A 19,412-nucleotide genomic window follows, 5' to 3' on the forward strand; every position below is an offset into this window, starting at 1 on the left:
GGGGCAGGTGCTCAAGTAAATTATACTTTTTTTTGTTTACTTGGTCTGCTCTTTTTTCCCTCTACACCTATACCTCTTTGGCAAAAATAGCCGATCTACAAGCCCACAACGCCGAGGCGTTGTGGGCTTGTAGATCTGCTGTTTTTGGCTAAAGTTCTCAGAAAAGGGATGCTAGGTTTCGAGTGGTTATGGTAAAAAGAAAAATCATAATCACATAAAGATTTGGCGGACCCCCTGTAGTAACTCTGAGGACCCCCTAGGGGTCCCGGACCCCCTGTTGAAGACCCCTGCTGTAAACTAAAAAAAAACAAACAAAAAAACGTTTTTTTTCTCCTTTTTTTCAAAAGGGCACTTCTGGTCAAGAGGGCAAAGGGCAGGTGCTCTAGCACCACCTAGAGTCTATCTATGCACGTCCCTGACAAGCTGTAGGTTTTGCATATTAAGGTTGAATGAGATGTAAAGGCCAAAACATATATTAATTTGTTTATATCGCGACACCGTAGCCTACATCGCACATCAGTATATTATACTGATGTGCGATGTATAGGCTACGGTGTCGCGCAGCAGTTCACTCACACTCACTCAAGCTTATCTTCTTTTTCTTTCACCGCGGGTCGCGGGTCGAGTCGTTGATTTATATATCGTTTTGCGGCGCGGGTTGAGGCGGGTTCGGTTCCGGGGCGGGGCGGGGCGGGGCAGGTCATGAAAAAACCCGACCCGCGCATCACTAATATATATATATAATCAAATATATCAATTTCCATTTAACTATCGCAGCTTAGTAGTAGCTTATTACTGTTATCATTATTGCTGTGTGATTGGTGATTGGTGATAAAGCTGGTGAAAACTGAATTTTGCCTGCAGGATTAACCAGGTCTCCCCTTTCCTTCTCTGTCTCTCTTTGTCTCTCTCTCTGTCTCTCTCTCTGTGTGTGTGTGTGTCTGTTTGTTTCTCTCTCTCTTTATCTCTCTCTTTATCTCTCTCTCTCTGTTTCTCTCTCTCTCTTTTTCTCTCTCTCTGTGTCTCTCTGTGTGTCTCTCTCTCGCTCTCGCTCTCGCTCTCTCTCTCTCTCTCTCTCTCTCTCTCTCTCTCTCTCTCTCTCGCTCTCGCTCTCGCTCTCGCGCTCTCTCTCTCTCTCTCTCTCTCTCATGCTCTCTTCCTCTTAACTCTAACTCTTCTAAGCTCTCTATAAAGGCCTTTGGGTTCATAAATGTCTCTCTCTATAAAAGGAGTTCATAAAGGTGTGTTACTTGGGGGGAGAGACCAGGGAGTGGAGTCGACCTGCGTTCTTTTTATGACAAAGAGAGAGAGACACAGAGAGAGAGAGACAGAGAGAGAGAGATAGACAGATGGTTAACGTCTGCCCTGTGTGACACTCAGTCAAACTGTCACACTGTCACACACGCAGACTGGCATCTGTTTCTGTGTCACAGAAGAACAGTGGTGGAAAAAGTACTACATTTCTTTTACTTAAGTGAAAGTATCAATACTACTGCATTGTAGAAATACTCCGTTACAAGTAAAAGTCCAGAATTCTAAATGTAGTTGAGTAAAAGTACAAAAGTATTGGCATCAAATCATTTCAATAGTTTTCAGATGTATACAAATATTTTGAAAATAGCAGATCTACAAGCTCACAATGCGTCACACCGCGACGCATTGTGAGCTTGTATGTAGGAGCTTGTATATAGGACTGAAGTGGTTACTGTATGTTTTGTGATAATTTTCAGAATCTACAAAGTAACTGTAACTAAAGTTTTCAAATAATTGTATTGAAGTAAAAGTATAATATTTGCCTCTGATATACAGTAAATGTTCTTAGTTACTTTCCACCACTGGTCACAGAAGAACTAGGGCTGGGCGATATGGACAAAATCAAACATCACAATATACGTGTATTTACTTTACCTACTGTACTGTATATTATGCATTTTTCAATGTATATTTTCAATGTATGTACTCGATGATATTTTGATAAATAATCATCACCAATGCACCTTTACAAGTCGGTTTTATGTTCACAAAATGACATCAGTTACCGTAATGTAAAATGACATCAGTTCCATTGAGACCTGAAGCCGATTCTACATGTCTCCTAAATCCCAACAGTATTCTGAAAAACGTATGTTTCTATATCAGTGGTGCTCAATCTTTTTCATGTCAAGGACCCCCAAAATTATATGCATTTGGCCGCAGACCCCCATCAAAATATTTTGTTCCAGGGACCCCCAGAAGCAAAGATTTGAGTTCAAAACGGTTCGCTTTAAAAATATATATATTCAAAGATTTGCACACATTTTCACGATTTTTCAAAAATAGCAGATCTACAAGCTCGTAGCGCGGCACTCGGTGCCGCGCTATGAGCTTGTATATCTGCTATTTTTCAATAGCCCAAAGTGTAAAATAATGCTTTTTAGCTCAAATCTAAAAATGACACAGTTCCAGGTCTTAATGGGTTAAGACCGGGAGCGCATCTTCATTATAACAAACTGTTTCAACATTTTTTAATTTTTTTATAGAAAATATTTTGTGACGTGCAAGACCGCCAGTCACACAGCGAAGTATAAATAAATGTGGCTTAAGTAGTCACTTAGTACAGCTACAAAATGACAGATCTTCAGGTCAACAACGCGCTGCTGCGACAGCGTCGTTGAGCTTGAAGATCAGGTTGCGTGTGGACGAGCGTCCCCGCCGTGCGTCAGACTATGAATGAATGTTTACACGGAGTGTGTGCGTGTTGTTTTCTACTGTGTGTCTGTCAGTGGTGGGAAAAGTACTCAAATGTTTTACTTAAGTAAAGGTATCAATACTGAAATGTAGAAATATTCTGTTACAAGTAAAAGGCCTGTGTTCAAAATGTTACTTGAGTAAAAGTACAAAAGCATTGCCATCAAAATACAAAGTACTAAAATGTTTGAAAATAGCAGATCTACAAGCTCACAACGCGTCGTGCATTCAAGAACAGATTCTGCTCTCCGCTTGAATCTGTCGGGGGGTGGGGGGGGGGGGGGGGGGTTCGTCATAACGTGTACGCACTGGCCTACAAGTGGGCGTGCCTTCAAATCAGGAAGCAGGCCGCGCTTTACCCAATCAAATGTAGTGGGCGGGATTTACTGTCTCTGCTCTCGCTTCCCACTGAAAACAAACCGAAACTCATTTTTAACAATAGCGTCCTTTGAGCAGACAAAACCACGGAAAGTTATTCACATTTTAACTTGTTCTTCCATCATAGAAACAAGTGGGCTTATAACCAAAACCATCCATGTTCTCTGGGAGAAATGGTGTTAAGTGTTCCGTGGAGAAATATTGTTAGTGGGAATGAAAACATAGGGCGCACCACCGGAAGTGGAGGGCTGAGGGCAGAGACCAAACGCCGGTTTCCTTCCAGTCATCGTCGGTCTATTTAGTCACTCCCCCCAGAGTCAAATGCAAAAGTGAAAAACGCTGGAGGTGCTGTTTTTCCTCTTTATTTGACCTGGGATCACAGATTGATACAGGCCTAAATATGTGTTTTCTACTTTGTGTCTATACACACCTAAAGATGTGTTTTTTTTACTGTGTCTATACACACCTAAAGATGTGTTTTTTGACTGTGTCTATACAGGCCTAAAGATGTGTTTTTTTACTGTGTCTATACAGGCCTAAAGATGTGTTTTTTTTACTGTGTCTAAAGGCCTAAAGATGTGTTTTTTTTACTGTGTCTAAAGGCCTAAAGATGTGTTTTTTACTGTGTCTATACAGGCCTAAAGATGTGTTTTTTTACTGTGTCTAAAGGCCTAAAGATGTGTTTTTTTTTACTGTGTCTAAAGGCCTAAATATGTGTTTTTTACTGTGTCTATACAGGCCTAAAGATGTGTTTTTTTTACTGTGTCTAAAGGCCTAAAGATGTGTTTTTTACTGTGTCTATACAGGCCTAAAGATGTGTTTTTTGACTGTGTCTATACAGGCCTAAAGATGTGTTTTTTTACTGTGTCTAAAGGCCTAAAGATGTGTTTTTTACTGTGTCTATACAGGCCTAAAGATGTGTTTTTTGACTGTGTCTATACAGGCCTAAAGATGTGTTTTTTTACTGTGTCTAAAGGCCTAAAGATGTGTTTTTTACTGTGTGTCTACAGGCCTAAAGTTGTGTTTTCTACTGTGTGTCTACAGGCCTAAAGACGCCATGCGTGCTCTGAAGAAGAGACTGAGTGGGAACAAGAACTACAGAGAGGTCATGCTGGCTCTGACGGTATGACGTGTGTACTGTATCTACTGAATATTCATCACATATTAACTCATTGAGTACCATTGACGTGTTTCACGTGTTTTACCGCAATGGCACAACGTGCCAATGACGTGTTTGACGTGTTTTTGGAAAAAAAAAACACGTTCAGAACCCAAGATATCATCATTTTAAGATTTGCTGCTCCATTCACTTCTTGTTTAACCCATTGAGACCTGAAGCCGATTCTACATGTCTTCTAAATCCCAACAGTTTTCTGAAAAACGTATGTTTCTAAATCAGTGGTGCTCAATCTTTTTCATGTCAAGGACCCCCAAAATTATATGTAATTGGCCGCAGACCCCCATCAAAATATTTTGTTCCAGGGACCCCCCAGAAGCAAAGATTTGAGTTAAAAATGTTCGCTTTAGAAACATATATATTCAAAGATTTGCACACATTTTCACGATTTTTCAAAAATAGCAGATGTACAAGCTCGTAGCGCGGCACTCGGTGCCGCGCTATGAGCTTGTATATCTGCTATTTTTGAATAGCCAAAAGTGTAAAATAATGCTTTTTAGCTCAAATCTAAAAATGAGACAGTTCCAGGTCTCAATGGGTTAACTTATTACTGAAGGCTGTATCTCGGCTCCTGAGCACTTTTTTTAACTATGTATTTTTCAGTGTTATTTTCAAAAGGCAGACAATTAATGTCAACACGGTCCAATGACCTCGTTGGCATTTGTGAAACCACACAGTGCAACCCTCAGTGATCCCATCAGGGGATCGATTATACTGGAGATAAATATTCTGTGACTACTTGAAAAATTTGAAAGAAAATTAAAAAATTGCTGGCAAAGTTCACAATTATTTTTTTATTTCATTGGCACTGAATGAGTTAACAGTGGTGGAGGAAGTACTACATTTGTTTACTTAAGTAAAAGTATCAATACTGCAATGTAGAAATACAAGTAAAAAGTCCGGCATTCACAATTTACTTCGGACCTCTGAGTTGCGTTGCCATGCGTGCATCAGACCTGTTTTCAGTGAGTGCTGCTGGTCTGAAAAAAAAAACAGATTTTAGTTATAAAACTTTTATTTTACTGCTTTGGAGACATGCAGAGCGTTAGAGACTATATGGATTTTCACAGATCTTAACTCTTTCAGTGCCAGAGTATTTTCATAAAGTACTCCCCCAGTGCCAGCAATTTCCGTTTTTTGTTTTTTTGTTATTTTGTAATTTAATTTTCAAATAGCTTGTCTATATGCAGTTTTAAACTCATACGACAGTTCTACCAGTAGAGAGCAGCAAATCGAGACATTGATCACCTCGTTGACTCGCTCGCCCCCTCCCAAACAGGCCCGACGTCACATCCGGTCATAAACGGATGTGACGTTTTCGACAATTTCTGATCGGGTTAAAATACGATGTTATACACGACTACGATGACTGATCGTCACCCAGACCAAAGAGAGTAGCAGTAGACCTCTCCGTTCGTTTTGTATACCGTGTGAAAAAAACGTGACTTTCCCTATTCTGGCCGAAAATGACCGCGGGAAAAAAATGAGAACCGGGAAACGGAATCTGCGTCATGAAACCGGAACCCAGTGACTCTGAAGGAGTCAGGAAGTGAAAGTGGTCATGAGAAATAAACAGAATAGCGTGACCACAGTAAAAAGTAAAAACTCGGGATTTCTCGTTCTGGCAGCGAGGGTGCTCGGGGAAAACTCGGGGTATCTCGGGGCGTGGCACTGAGAGAGTTAAGAAGATCTTAAAAAAACAACAACATCAAACACAAAAAAACCCTCTGATTTATGTGGGAGTGGGTCGAAAAGACCAGATAAAAGTCCCAGCAGTGAAGCAAAGCACATTCTGTCAAGAAGAGTGTTAGTGAGGCTCGTCTCGACGCTTCAGTGCGACTTGGCCCTCCCTCGTGAGTTTGATACCGTAGCTCTGCTCATTAAAAAGGCCGCTCCGCCATCCCGCTATGCCGTCAAAGATCAAAGGCAGCCAGAGAGCGTGAAGTCTCCCACGCACAAAACTTTTCTCCTCCCCCATATCTCTCCTCTTATAACCCTTTAAGACCAGGAAGGGAACGCATCTGTGTGTCATTTTAAAGGTTCTATGACATTCATTTTCACTTTTTTTTATTTTTTATGTTTTTTGGGGGGTTTTATGACCTCAATTACACCCAAAAAATCTGAACTTTGAACATTCAGTGGATTTTCTGTGGTCTGGGGTTTTCTGAATAATTAGGCTGAAAAGTAATCTGAGCTTGGCCCTTCGACAGTGAGGTCACTGTCGATTAATCCCGCCCACTCTCCTCCTCGCCCCTCCCCTCCCCTATCCTTTCCTTTGGGGGGGCGGAGCAGAGGCGATGATTGACAGGCAAAATCCCTCACCAGCGACACCCACAGGCAAAGATTTCTTTTTTCATTGCAGTTGAAAAGGCTTTAGAAATGTGAGAGAAAAACACCTGCCATGGATCAATGGAGTGGACTTTTTGGTTAAAACTTTCTATACACGTTTGAAGGACCATGACAAAGACTTTTAATGTGTGGTAAAACTGAACGTCATGAAACCTTTAAGATTTCTTTGGCTATTTGTGAAAAAAAAATCGTGAAATTGTGTGCAAATCTTTTGAATATATATATTTTTAAAGTGAAAATGTCTAACTCAAATCTTTGCTTCTGGGGATTCTACAAATGTCTTCTAAATCCTAACAGTTTTTTGAAAAACGTATGTTTCTATATCAGTGGTTCTCAAACTTTTTAATGTCAAGGACCCCCAAAATTATAAGTATTTTGCCACAGACCCCCACCTCAAAATATTTTGTTCCAGGGACCCCCCAGAAGTAAAGATTTGAGTCAAAATGTTCCCTTTAAAAAATAACATTCAAATATTTTCACACATTTTCACGATTTTTCAAAAAATAGCAGATTTTTTGAAAAATCGTGAAAATGTGTGAAAATATTTTTGAATAGCCCAATGAAATCTTAAAATGACACACAGATGTTCCCGGTCTTAATGGGTTAACCATTCTCCTTCCTCTCTCTCTGCCTCTCTCTCTCCTTCCCTCCCAACCAGTTCATTTTGTCTTCTAAAACTATGATGAAAAATGTTTGTCTTTTTTACCTTTTTCCACTGACGAAAACGAAATAAAAACGAAAGCTATGATGACAAAAACTGTGACTGAATATATTGACAATTTCATCACAAACACAAACTAGACTAAAATGTTAGTGAGGGACTAGTGGAGAAGAGATCCAGTAGAACTAAAAGACAAGTCATTTTATGCTGGGTTGCGCGTGCGTGTCACGCTCCAAAAATAGCCGATCTACAAGCTCACAATGCGTCACAGACTATTTTCGGCATGCAGCTTAAATCAGGCATTACGACGCCATCACGGCCCCGCCAAAACACACTTTTTAGTTGACTAAATAGACCATACATGGGCAACTGGCGGCCCAGGGGCCATATGCGGCCCCCACCTTCACTTAATGCGGCTCGCAGGTTAATATCGGACTAGTATTACAATTCTATTGTCTTTTTTATGTCCAATGTATTTGTATTTAAGTTCATAAAGTTGACAAAAGTATAACTAAATGCATTTGAAATTACTGTTCAGGATTCCAATTAAAAAATAGCAAAACAAATATCAGGATTCCAATTCAAAAATTGCAAAAATAGCAGATCTACAAGCTCAAAAGTGCGACGTGTTTTGAGCTTGTACTTCGGCTATTTCTGCTACTTTTGTGTGACATAGAATGGCGAAGTACGGCATTAATTTACAAAAAAAGTTAAAATACAGAGATAAGAGGTGTCTTTCTGACAGTATATGCAATGTGGCTCCTCTGGAGTGAGTGTGGAAATATAGTGACCCTCTCCATCATCAAAGTTGCATCACTCCTTAAATCGACTGTAGATGTAGTTGACTAAAAACTAAAACTAGACTAAAAATAAAACACTTCAGATGACTGAAATATGACTGAAACTAAATTGAATCTAACTATATAAATGGCGAGCAACTTCCGCACCCTCGGTGGCGACACCCCACAGCTCTGTTATCGAATAAACAACGCACCGCCAGACCACATGTCGCCTACTGACTCGCCACGGCCGCCGCGCTGAATTTACGCCTCGCGTAGGGGACATCTCACTGCTCACTACACCGTTTCCACCGCGCAACATAATTAATAGAGGATATGCGTGTGACATCATCATGAAACCCGGAAGTTATGCAGGAATGCCTACTGAGTGTCAAAAAAATACTTTCTGGCATTGACAGCCCATGCATCCAAACAGAAAAGTCATATCTGATTGCATTAAACAACATTAAACAATGTTAAACTCACTTTGCATGTTGCTTTGCCACTCGATTTGCCACTCGATGTGCCATTCACTTTAAGCATGCGCATATCCTCTATTCTACTCACCAAATGTCGGACAAAACGGAAGGGGAGCCAGCTTCGTACCGTTTACCGTGCGCACGACCTCATCACCACAACAGCAGGCAGCCGCTGCGGGGGTTTTTTCCTTTTTTTCAAAACTTTTTTTTTGGTCACCATTTTCTCCAGGCACCATTTCCGGTGTAACGTCGGGTGTTTCTTTTCACCAGCCAATCACCTTTCACGTTGCCACGTCCGTTGCCACGTCGCGCTGACGTACGCGAAACAAGCGCTGCCGTGCGCACAATGCAAACGAGCCCAAAGGCGCGCAAAAATAAGCCGACCATTGCTTAGACACAAAGTCAGACCTGGCAACGCAGCCTACGCCAATCATGTGTGAGAGATCTACAAGCTATGGGGCAGAGACGCCACCGTATCTTAGCAACAACTACAGCGCTCACTCTCATTGGTCGTGTCACGCTAACAGCAGTCTCCAGACAATGGCATCGCAGACAGCTTGCTGTTACTGCTGTAGCCATCACAGGCAGTTGCAGCACGACGGACAGGGCGCTGTGATAGCTGCCATGTCGCTAACGCTAACCTGGTTGTCATGCCTGCAGCGGCTGTGCAATCACTTTGTCAACAATGCACGTTCGTGTGGTGAATGTCTATATTGCTGCTCAGTTCGTCCATTGTAGATGGTGTATGTTTGTGTGTGTCTTCTGGAGAACTATGTAGCTCCACAGCAACTACAGTAACTAACGTAATGGCAGGACCGCCACGTGCAACGCATGTTACGCTGCATTATGGTCATGTAGTCATTTCAGATAATTTCGCTCCGATTACAGCAGTGTTTATCAACCCTTTCACGCCGCCCCCCCCCCCCCCCCCCCCCCCCAAATACACGTACTTGATCTGGGACCCCCCCATTCTGTTTGACTCCGTTCCACAAGTAAATATTGTGAAAATAGCCGATCTACAAGCTCGAAACGCCTCACTCCACTCTGTGCTGCAGCTACACGGACACACAGACAGGGACACGGAGGGACCTACAACATGTCTGGACATGTCTGTGTAAGCGAGAACTATACTTCGCGGACCCCCTGGTGGTCCGCGAAACATACAAAATATAATTTCTTCTACTTATTTTTCATCATTTTGTAACTTTTACATTATACTTTCTTACAATTTTTTTTTTTTTCCCCCCTTTTTGCAAATGTTACTTAGACAATTTGTCTACCCCCATATACACACGCCCACGCGGGCCCCGTGCGCGTACATGCCTCTAACAGCCATAATCCCCATCTATACTGCCCACTCTGTGCTGCAGCTACACGGATACAGAGACAGGGACACGGAGGGACCAACAAACGCAAAGCCCCGTGCGCGGCTGGGGTTGAGGGGGGCGTAGCCCCCCGAAACTCTAGTTTGATATAAGAGACTATGACTAAAACTGCATCTAAATCTGCTGTCTCTAGGGTTGTAGTCGAGACCACCTAAAGCGAGTCCAAGTCAAGACCAAGTCCGAGGGGGGGCGAGTCCGAGTCAAGACCGAGTCCGGGAGGCCAGAGAGGGGGTCGAGTCCGAGTCGAGACCGAGTCCGGGAGGCCAGAGAGGGGGTCGAGTCCGAGTCAAGACCGAGTCCGGGAGGCCAGGGAGGGGGTCGAGTCCGAGTCGAGACCGAGTCCGACTCGAGGCGAGACCGAGTCGAGACCGAGACCAGATCTTTTTGTAATTATTATTATTTGATAGCTGTCCATAAGCACCAGACAGCTCTCTTATAATGTTAATGTGAATGGGCTCCTCATAATATGGGTTTAATAAAATGATTTCATTGCATTATAGTGACTTGGACTGAAGTGGACTCGGTGGGGGGTAGAGTCCCGAGTCCCTTAGTCCGAGACCGAGTCAAGACCGAGTACAATCATGGGCGAGACCGAGACGAGACCGAGTAAATCAAAATGCAGACTCGAGACCCGTCTCGAGTACTACAACCCTACTGCTGTCAGAATTAACACCGCTCCCCCCCATTACCGCCGTGCAGGTGTTGGAGACGTGTGTGAAGAACTGCGGTCACAGGTTCCACGTCCAGGTGGCCCACAGGGACTTCATCGAAGGCGTGCTGGTCAAGATCATCTCCCCCAAAACCAACCCCCCCACCATCGTCCAGGACAAAGTGCTGGCCCTCATACAGGTATACCAGGGGACGCTTGTTATAATTCCACCACTTGGCGCTCAAGGTTCTTATCCTCTAGAGCAGGAGTTCTCAACCTTTTTCCATGTCAAGGAACCCCAAATTTACACTTATTAGCCCGCGGACCCCCATTTGAAAAGATATGCCAAGGACCCCTAAAAGAGAAGATTTCTACGGCTCTAGCAGTGATTTTCAACCATTTTAATTTCAAGGACCCCTAGTTTGACATGCATTAGGCTACGGACCCCCATTTAATGGCATCTCTATCTCTGGGACCCCAATTTATATTGTAAAATCAATGTTAATTGAACTCTGAGAGTGTACAAATGGAACCAAATGGACCCGTTAGGGTCCATTTGGTTCCATTTGTATACCCTCAGAGTTACAGACCCATAAGGGCCAATTTGGTTCCTAACTATCTATCATTTAGCTGGGGACCCCCTGGAACTCCCTCAAGAACCCCTGGGGGTCCCCGAACCCCACTTTGAGAATCAATGCTCTAGAGATGTTGGCAGCGACTAATTTCACTGACGTCTAAACGGTGTCTTTTTTGTAATCAACCAAACGACTAGTGTAAAATTAAAGGAACACAGAAAACCCGGCTAAAACTGAGCACATTTTTATCTATAAGACCAAACATCATTGGCATTTTAAATGCTGCAGAAAAGCAGTGCATTTTTTTCAACCATGCTTCATGGTTATCCTACATTGAAATGCATGCAAAGAAATCTGTCGTTGATAACTACAAAATGGCTTTATTTCAGACAACAATAAGGAAATCAAAGTCTTTCTCTCCTGAAATTTAAATGGGGGAAACCCACGGTTAAGTTCACTGAATTAAAAAGTACTGTATGCTCCAGCGATCATTCTGACGGCCTTTATCCCGTGGTGCAGTAGGGGTGTGCCGATATATCGTCCCGCGATATATCGCGATACAATTTCGTGGCGATATGTATCGTTGTGGCGTTTTTGGGAAGAAAAAAAAAAAAATATATGTAGTACATATATGCAGTGGTGGAAAGTAACTAAGTACATTTACTTAAGTGCTGTACTTAAGTACAATCTTGAGGTATTTGTACTTTACTTGAGTATTTCCAATTTTCAATACTTTTACTTCTACTCCACTACATCTCAGAGGAAAATATTGTACTTTTACTCCACTACAATAATTTGAAAGCTTTAGTTACTAGTTACTTTGCAGATATACATTATTACATTATAAAACATACATTAAGAACTTTAGCGCTATTTTATACATCGATCTACAAGCTCACAACGCGTCGCGTTGAGAGCTTGCAGAACGGCTATTTTCAAATATCTTAGTACTTTTACTTTTGGTACTTTAAGTACATTTTGATGCCAATACTTTTGTACCTTTACTCAAGTAAATTTGGAATTCCGCACTTTTACTTAACGGAGTACTTCTGCAATGCAGTATTGATACTTTTACTTAAGTAAAACATTGAGTACTTTTTCCACCACATATGTGGCATACATGTGGACATATATATGTAGAGACATATGCAGGCGGACAATGTCACATACAGTATATGATAAACATATATGTTGCATAATATATAAAAACATATATGTTCATATATTTCCCTGTTGGCAGAGGCAAAAACATCTTCTATGACCACGCAGAACACATCCTCATGCATGGTCTCCCATTACCTGACCGGCCAGGCAAAAAGAAAAAAAAGAACGGGTGGCCTTCAAAAAAGCGTCGTGCCTAGTCACAGTCTGTCCTCTCAGTATTTATAGGGATGGATTTACCAGAGGTTTCAGGGAGAGAGAGAGACCCCTGGGACTGTCCTGTTTTTAGACCAGAGAGAGAGAGAGAGAGACTCGTTCCCCGCAGCACTGTGTCTGTTTATCCTGCGTCAGGAGGAGGAGGAGAAGGTTGTGTTGAAGGATGTGAGACACAACGATGTGACCTTGTTTTATACTGATCAGGGTTCTGCTGGTCATCCGGGATACACGCTGGATGACGAGGGAACAAAACTCCTCCAGAGATGTAATTGATGGCCTGGCTGTATTCATTGGCTTATGTACAGGGGTTGCCAGATCTGCTTATTATAAGTTCCCCGCAAGATTTTATTTGAAAATAGCAGATCTACAAGCTCACAACGCGTCGCGATGCGACGCGTTGTGAGCTTGTAGATCTGCTATTTTCAAATAGCTGATGTATATGTTTAAAGTGCTCATGTCGCCCATAGTCGCTTCTTTTGGGCTGGTTTTCCTAGACCTGGTTGCTTGTTTCTCTCACAAAATCTGGCAACACTGGCTTATGTATAATAATATCGTTGCTGTCGTCGGGCAGAAACCGGGGGGGGGGGTACCAGGGGGTCCCCAGCAAAATTGGTTGATGAAGGGTCACAATCATTTTAACCCTTTTATCTATATTTTATACTTTGGTTATTAAAACATTGCAGATATACATTTGTTTTAAAAGGCGAACATTTTGAACTAAAATATTTGCTTCTGGGGGTCCCTGGCTCAACATATTTTCAGGTCGGGGTCTGCGGCCAAATACATAACAATTTGGGGGTCCTTGGCACGAAAACGTTTGAGAACCATTGATGTGTGTAGGGCATTCATTTACGAACAAACCATACGTTACAGTATGTGTTTAGGAGCAGACCAGACCCTGACGGTTGTTTAATTCATTGTGTGTGTGTGTGTGTGTGTGTGCGTGCGTGTGCGTGTGCGTGTGCGTGTGCGTGTGCGTGTGTGTGTGTGTGTGTGTGTGTGTGTGTGTGTGCGTGTGTGTGTGCGTGTGTGTTACAGGCCTGGGCGGACGCCTTCAGGAGCTGCCCTGACCTGACGGGGGTCGTCCATATCTACGAGGAGCTGAAGAGGAAAGGCATCGAGTTCCCCATGGCCGACCTGGACGCCCTGTCTCCCATACACACCCCTCAGAGAGTGAGTCCCCCTGCCTCCTAAAACTAAGCTATGATGACTAAAACTAAGACTAAATATATTGACAATTTCGTCAACAAATAAAAACTAGACTAAAATGTTAGTGAGGGATCTAGTGGAGCAGAGATCCAGTAGAACTAAAAGACAAGTTACTTTATGTTTGGTCGCGCTCGGGTGTTTTGCGCTCTGAAAATAGCAGATCTACAAGCTCATTTGTAGATTGGCTATTTCCAGCAACCAAGTGTAAAATCAGCCATTATGACGCCATCAAGGTACAGTCAAAATACATTTTAGTCAACTAAATCAACTGTAGATTTAGTCGACTATAACCTTATGATATTTAGTCAACTAAAACTAGACAAAAACTAAAACATTTCAGATGACTAAAATATGACTAAAACTAAATGGAATTAAATTCAAAGTCAACTAAAACTAAATAAAAATGTGCTGTCAAAATCAACACTGGTCCCCTGTCTCCCATACACACTCATTCAGAGTGTGAGGAACGCACACACAGCATCGCACACAGACACATCTAACGCAGCAAGCAGCACGCGTGTTGGACAAAGACCAGAAAATAAAATTGTATACATAACTAAATTTTATTTTTTGTGCTCAAGTTTTCGTTATGTTGTCAGTTTTAGTTGAACACACACACACACACACACGCTCATAAATGTGTGTTTGTTGTTACAGGGTGTACCAGAAGTGGACCCGGCCATGATGAAGTACAGAACGGCCCCCGCCCCTCCTCCTCCCGGCCCCCCTCCTCCTCCTCAACCCGCGGCGGCCCCCGCCCTGGCCCCCGTGTCCGTGTCCCAGATCCCGCACGTCCCCAGCGTGCCGGGACCCATCACCGTCACCCCTGAACAGGTACAGACACACCCACGCAGGGTGACCTGAACAGGTACAGACACACCCACGCAGGGTGACCTGAACAGGTACAGACACACCCACGCAGGGTGACCTGAACAGGTACAGACACCACCACGCAGGGTGACCTGAACAGGTACAGACACACCCACGCAGGGTGACCTGAACAGGTACAGACACACCCACGCAGGGTGACCTGAACAGGTACAGACACACCCACGCAGGGTGACCTGAACAGGTACAGACACACCCACGCAGGGTGACCTGAACAGGTACAGACACCACCACGCAGGGTGACCTGAACAGGTACAGACACCACCACGCAGGGTGACCTGAACAGGTACAGACACCACCACGCAGGGTGACCTGAACAGGTACAGACACCACCACGCAGGGTGACCTGAACAGGTACAGACACACCCACGCAGGGTGACCTGAACAGGTACAGACACACCCACGCAGGGTGACCTGAACAGGTACAGACACCACCACGCAGGGTGACCTGAACAGGTACAGACACCACCACGCAGGGTGACCTGAACAGGTACAGACACCACCACGCAGGGTGACCTGAACAGGTACAGACACCACCACGCAGGGTGACCTGAACAGGTACAGACACACCCACGCAGGGTGACCTGAACAGGTACAGACACCACCACGCAGGGTGACCTGAACAGGTACAGACACCACCACGCAGGGTGACCTGAACAGGTACAGACACCACCACGCAGGGTGACCTGAACAGGTACAGACACCACCACGCAGGGTGACCTGCTCAGCATGAACGCAGGAGGACCTGCAGAAGGGTTTGGAGAGGCAGGGGCTGGATTGGACCTTCCGTTCCAGAGATAATGAGTTTTGGTCATTGTCGCCCGGCTTTCTTTAATAACACAGGCTAGGAAGGTCGGATGGCGACACACTAGATACCTGAGTAAAGTTCACATTGAGCTGTATCCAGCACATCCATTGCCATTTCCGTCGACCTTACCGTTAGGCCACTAGGGGCAGTTGAAAAATGTTTTATTGCGTATTCCACGTAGAAAATGTGTACACTCTTGAGTTCATTAACCGGGAACGCATCTGTGTAACCACTTTAACCATTATATTATACTTTGGCAATTCAAAAATAGCTCTATGAGCTTGATCATAGCTCATAGCTGATCACTGATCTATTGCTGTCATCGAATAAGCTTGACATTTGACCTCTGACCCTGTGTGTGTGTGTGTGTGTGTGTGTGTGTGTGTGTGTGTGTGTGTGTGTGTGTGTGTGTGTGTGTGTGTGTGTGTGTGTGTGTGTGTGTGTGTGTGTGTGTGTGTGTGTGTGTGTGTGTGTGTGTGTGTGTGTGTGTGTGTGTGTGTGTGTGGCGTGTGCGTGTGTGCGTGCGCGTAGATCGGCCGGCTGCGCAGTGAGCTGGACATCGTGCGAGGAAACACCAAGGTGATGTCAGAGATGTTGACGGAGATGGTCCCCGGGCAGGAGGACGCCTCTGATCTAGAACTGCTTCAGGTCAGATCTACACACACACACACACACACACACACACACACACACACACACACACACACACACACACACACACACGCACACACACACACCACGTCTTTATAGGCGACAGCTTGTAGATCTACATGCCTGTTCTAAATCCCTACTCTAAATAAATTACATTCAGTTAGGTGTTGTTTTTCTATATGTCCACTAGGGGGAGTAATGTCTCCAGTAATCACAGAGATCACCTAACTTGCCCACAACTTCACAGTGGTGGAAAGTAACTTAGTGCATTTACTCAAGTACTGTACTTTATAGGGATGGATTTCAATACTTCAATACTTTATACTTCTACTCCACTACATCTCATAGCAAATATTGTAAGTGTTTTACTCCACCACAGTTAGTTTGACATCTTTAGTTACTAGTTACTTATTTAGATGAGATTGTAGGTCGCCTATCTATTGTCCAAAATGTTTGAAGACTTTTTTGACTTTGGTATTGGAAGTGTATGTTGATGCCATTTACTTTTGCACTTTTACTCAAGTAAAATTCTGAATGTAGGCCTTTTTATTTTGTTGTTTTGCTACTTGTATTTAAGTAAAGAGAACAGTACTTCTGTACTTCCACCTCTGCAGCTTGGCCAGTGACAGCATCTTGTGGTAGATTTCTCATAACCTCAGACTCCAGAGTCTTAATCCCTGTTGGTAAATCCACTGTGGTATTTGGGTCAACTGCAGGCTTTAAAAAAATGCCCTTTACTTGCCAAAATAGCAATATATTATTAATTAGGGCTGGGACTCGATTAAAACAATGTATCTAATTAATTAGAGGCTTTGTAATTAATGAATCGCATTTTAATCGCATATCAATATTTGACCTGAAAACAGTGAAAAGCATTTTTTTGGCATACGTCTTTAAGTACATCAAGAACTGTACTTAAGTTCAATTTTGAGGTATTTGCACTTGACTCGAGTATTTCCAATTTCTAATACTTGCGATAGATAAAATAGGTGCGATTAAAATGCGATATTTTTTCTGTAATTAATTGATCGAAATTAGCGCGATTAAGTCCCGGCCCTATTATTAATCGATTATTTTATTAAATTGTCGACTAGCGATTATTTTTCTTATATTTTATTTAAATGGATTAGTTTGATTAACCGTTGCACCCTTCTTGAGGGTTACATTTATGTAACCTTATAAGCAGTGGTGTAAAGTAACTGAGTACAACTACTTAAGTACTGTATTTAAGTACAATTTTGAGGTAATTGGAAAGTATTTCCAATTGTCAATTCTACTCCACTACATCTCTGAGGAAAATATTGTACTTTTTACTCCACTACAATTATTTGAAAACTTTAGTTAGTAGTTACTTAGATTTATATTATTATTACAAAACACATTAACCACTTCAGCCCTATACATATTTCGTCCATTTGAAAATAGCAGATCTACAAGCTCACAATGCATCGCATCGCGACGCATTGTGAGCTTGTAGATCTGCTATTTTCAAATTACTCTTTATATACATTTTTAACTTGTGAAACGGGACATTCTGCACAACGAGTACTTTTACCTTTGGTACTTTTAAGTTGATTTTGATGCCGATACTTTTGTACTTTCACTCGAGTACATTTTGAATACGGAACATCTACTCGTAACAGAGTGTATCTACATTGCATTATTGATACTTTTACTTAAGTGAAACATGTGAGTACTTCTCATAAGCCACCCATGTCGCAAGCAAGCTATGGCCCAGTCTGAGAAGCCACAAACAAAGGCTTAGTGTACTGTACTATACAGTACAGTACGTGTGTTGAGGTGGAGGGTAAAAACACTGTTTCCTGGTCTAGACAGACGCTGATGAAGACCCTGCTAGGTCGATACGCGTTGGTCATATTTTGTTGCCTTGCTCTAAAATAAATCTATACATTTTTTCACTTAAGACGGAGTGCCTTGGAATTCTTTTCTTTGTAAGTCTGCAGTTCACACCTTTTTGGCAAGCAGTACGTCTTTGGAAACCTTTTTTTTGTTCATATGTTCCTACCTGTGTCACCAAAGAGCACCTTATCTATCAGAGCCACTGAATGATCCCTGCAGCGCTCCTTTTTTTCTCTTTTTAAACAGTTTCCTGGTCAGTTTTTTAGGCACACAAGTTGACAGCTTGTGGTGAAGCACAACAAGAAGAGAAATGTCTCTTTTAGAAGATCATCATCTTTTCCAGTCTCCTCCCAGTTCGGGGGCGTTGCTGGGAGCCCTTGTTTTCCTGCTGGTTCTCCTGTACCTGCTCTCCTCCTCCTCCTCCTCCTCCACACAGGAGAGGAGGAGGAAGGAGCCTCCAGGCCCCAGACCGTTGCCTCTGCTCGGTAACCTCCTGCAGTTGGATCTCAGCCGACCCCACGTCACCCTCTGCGCTCTGTCCAAGACGTACGGGCCGGTGTTCACGGTCCACCTCGGACGCAAGAAGGCGGTCGTCCTGGCGGGATACGAGACGGTCAGACGGGCTCTGGTCGACCGCGCCGACGAGTTCGGCGACAGAGAGATCACGCCGCTGTTCCACGACTTCAACAAAGGCCACGGTATACTCTTCGCCAACGGCGAGTCCTGGAAAGAGATGAGGCGCTTCGCCCTGACCGGCCTGAGAGACTTCGGCATGGGCAGGAAGACGAGCGAGGAGAAGATCGTGCGGGAATCCCGTCACCTGATCGCCGCGTTCGAGAAACACGAAGGCGGAGCCTTCGATCCGGCCGGTGCGGTGCGCTACGCCGTCTCCAACGTCGTCTCGGCCATCGTCTACGGCGAGCGGTTCGACTACGCCGACCCCGTGTTCCGGGCGATGGTGCGCAGAGACCACGAGGCCATACGTCTGTCGGGAACGGTCGCCGTTCAGCTGTACAACGCGGCTCCCTGGCTGGGCCCGTGGATACCCACCTGGAGGACCCTGATGGAGATGGTGGAGGACAACAGAGAGGACATAAGGAGGACGATCGCGGGTCTGAAGGAAACCCTGAACCCTCACGCTCTCAGAGGCTTCGTGGATTCCTTCCTGGTGAGGAAGAAAAGCCTGGAGGATTCGGGAATGGCGGACTCCCACTACCACGACGACAACCTGCTCTACAGCGTGTACAACCTGATCGGCGCCGGCACCGACACCACGGGGAACACCGTCAGGTGGGGTCTGCTGCTGATGGCCAAGTACCCCCACGTCCAGGACGAGCTTCAGGAGGAGCTCGGCAGGGTGATCGGAAGTCGTCAGGTAGGGACGGGAACGATTGTCGTTATTATCGTTTATCGTGATAAAAAAACGCTCACAATAATCTTATCGCAGAGATTTTAAGTTA

The 19,412-nt window shown here is 43.9% G+C and overlaps 2 protein-coding genes across 5 annotated transcripts in view; both read left to right on the top strand.

Annotated features, from left to right (window-relative positions):
• Positions 1-19,412, top strand: part of tom1l2a (target of myb1 like 2 membrane trafficking protein a) — an 86,032-nt gene that overhangs the window by 37,013 nt on the left and 29,607 nt on the right. For all 4 annotated transcript variants that reach the window (XM_084071170.1, XM_084071171.1, XM_084071172.1 and 1 more), the window contains exons 3-7: positions 4,150-4,228; positions 10,635-10,784; positions 13,575-13,709; positions 14,403-14,579; positions 15,973-16,089. In XM_084071170.1, the coding sequence (XP_083927296.1) occupies positions 4,150-4,228; positions 10,635-10,784; positions 13,575-13,709; positions 14,403-14,579; positions 15,973-16,089 (658 nt within the window). The remainder of the gene's footprint in view (positions 1-4,149; positions 4,229-10,634; positions 10,785-13,574; positions 13,710-14,402; positions 14,580-15,972; positions 16,090-19,412) is intronic.
• The window catches only part of LOC311055748 (cytochrome P450 2K1-like), a gene marked incomplete at both ends in the record, with an annotated part of 2,417 nt that continues 1,267 nt past the window's right edge, over positions 18,263-19,412 (top strand). The window contains one exon of the mRNA XM_084072016.1: positions 18,263-19,327. Within this exon, the coding sequence (XP_083928142.1) occupies positions 18,263-19,327 (1,065 nt within the window). The remainder of the gene's footprint in view (positions 19,328-19,412) is intronic.

The sequence above is a fragment of the Gymnoscopelus microlampas genome, assembly GCF_963454915.1.
Source record: "Gymnoscopelus microlampas genome assembly, chromosome: 11".
NCBI lineage: Eukaryota > Metazoa > Chordata > Actinopteri > Myctophiformes > Myctophidae > Gymnoscopelus > Gymnoscopelus microlampas.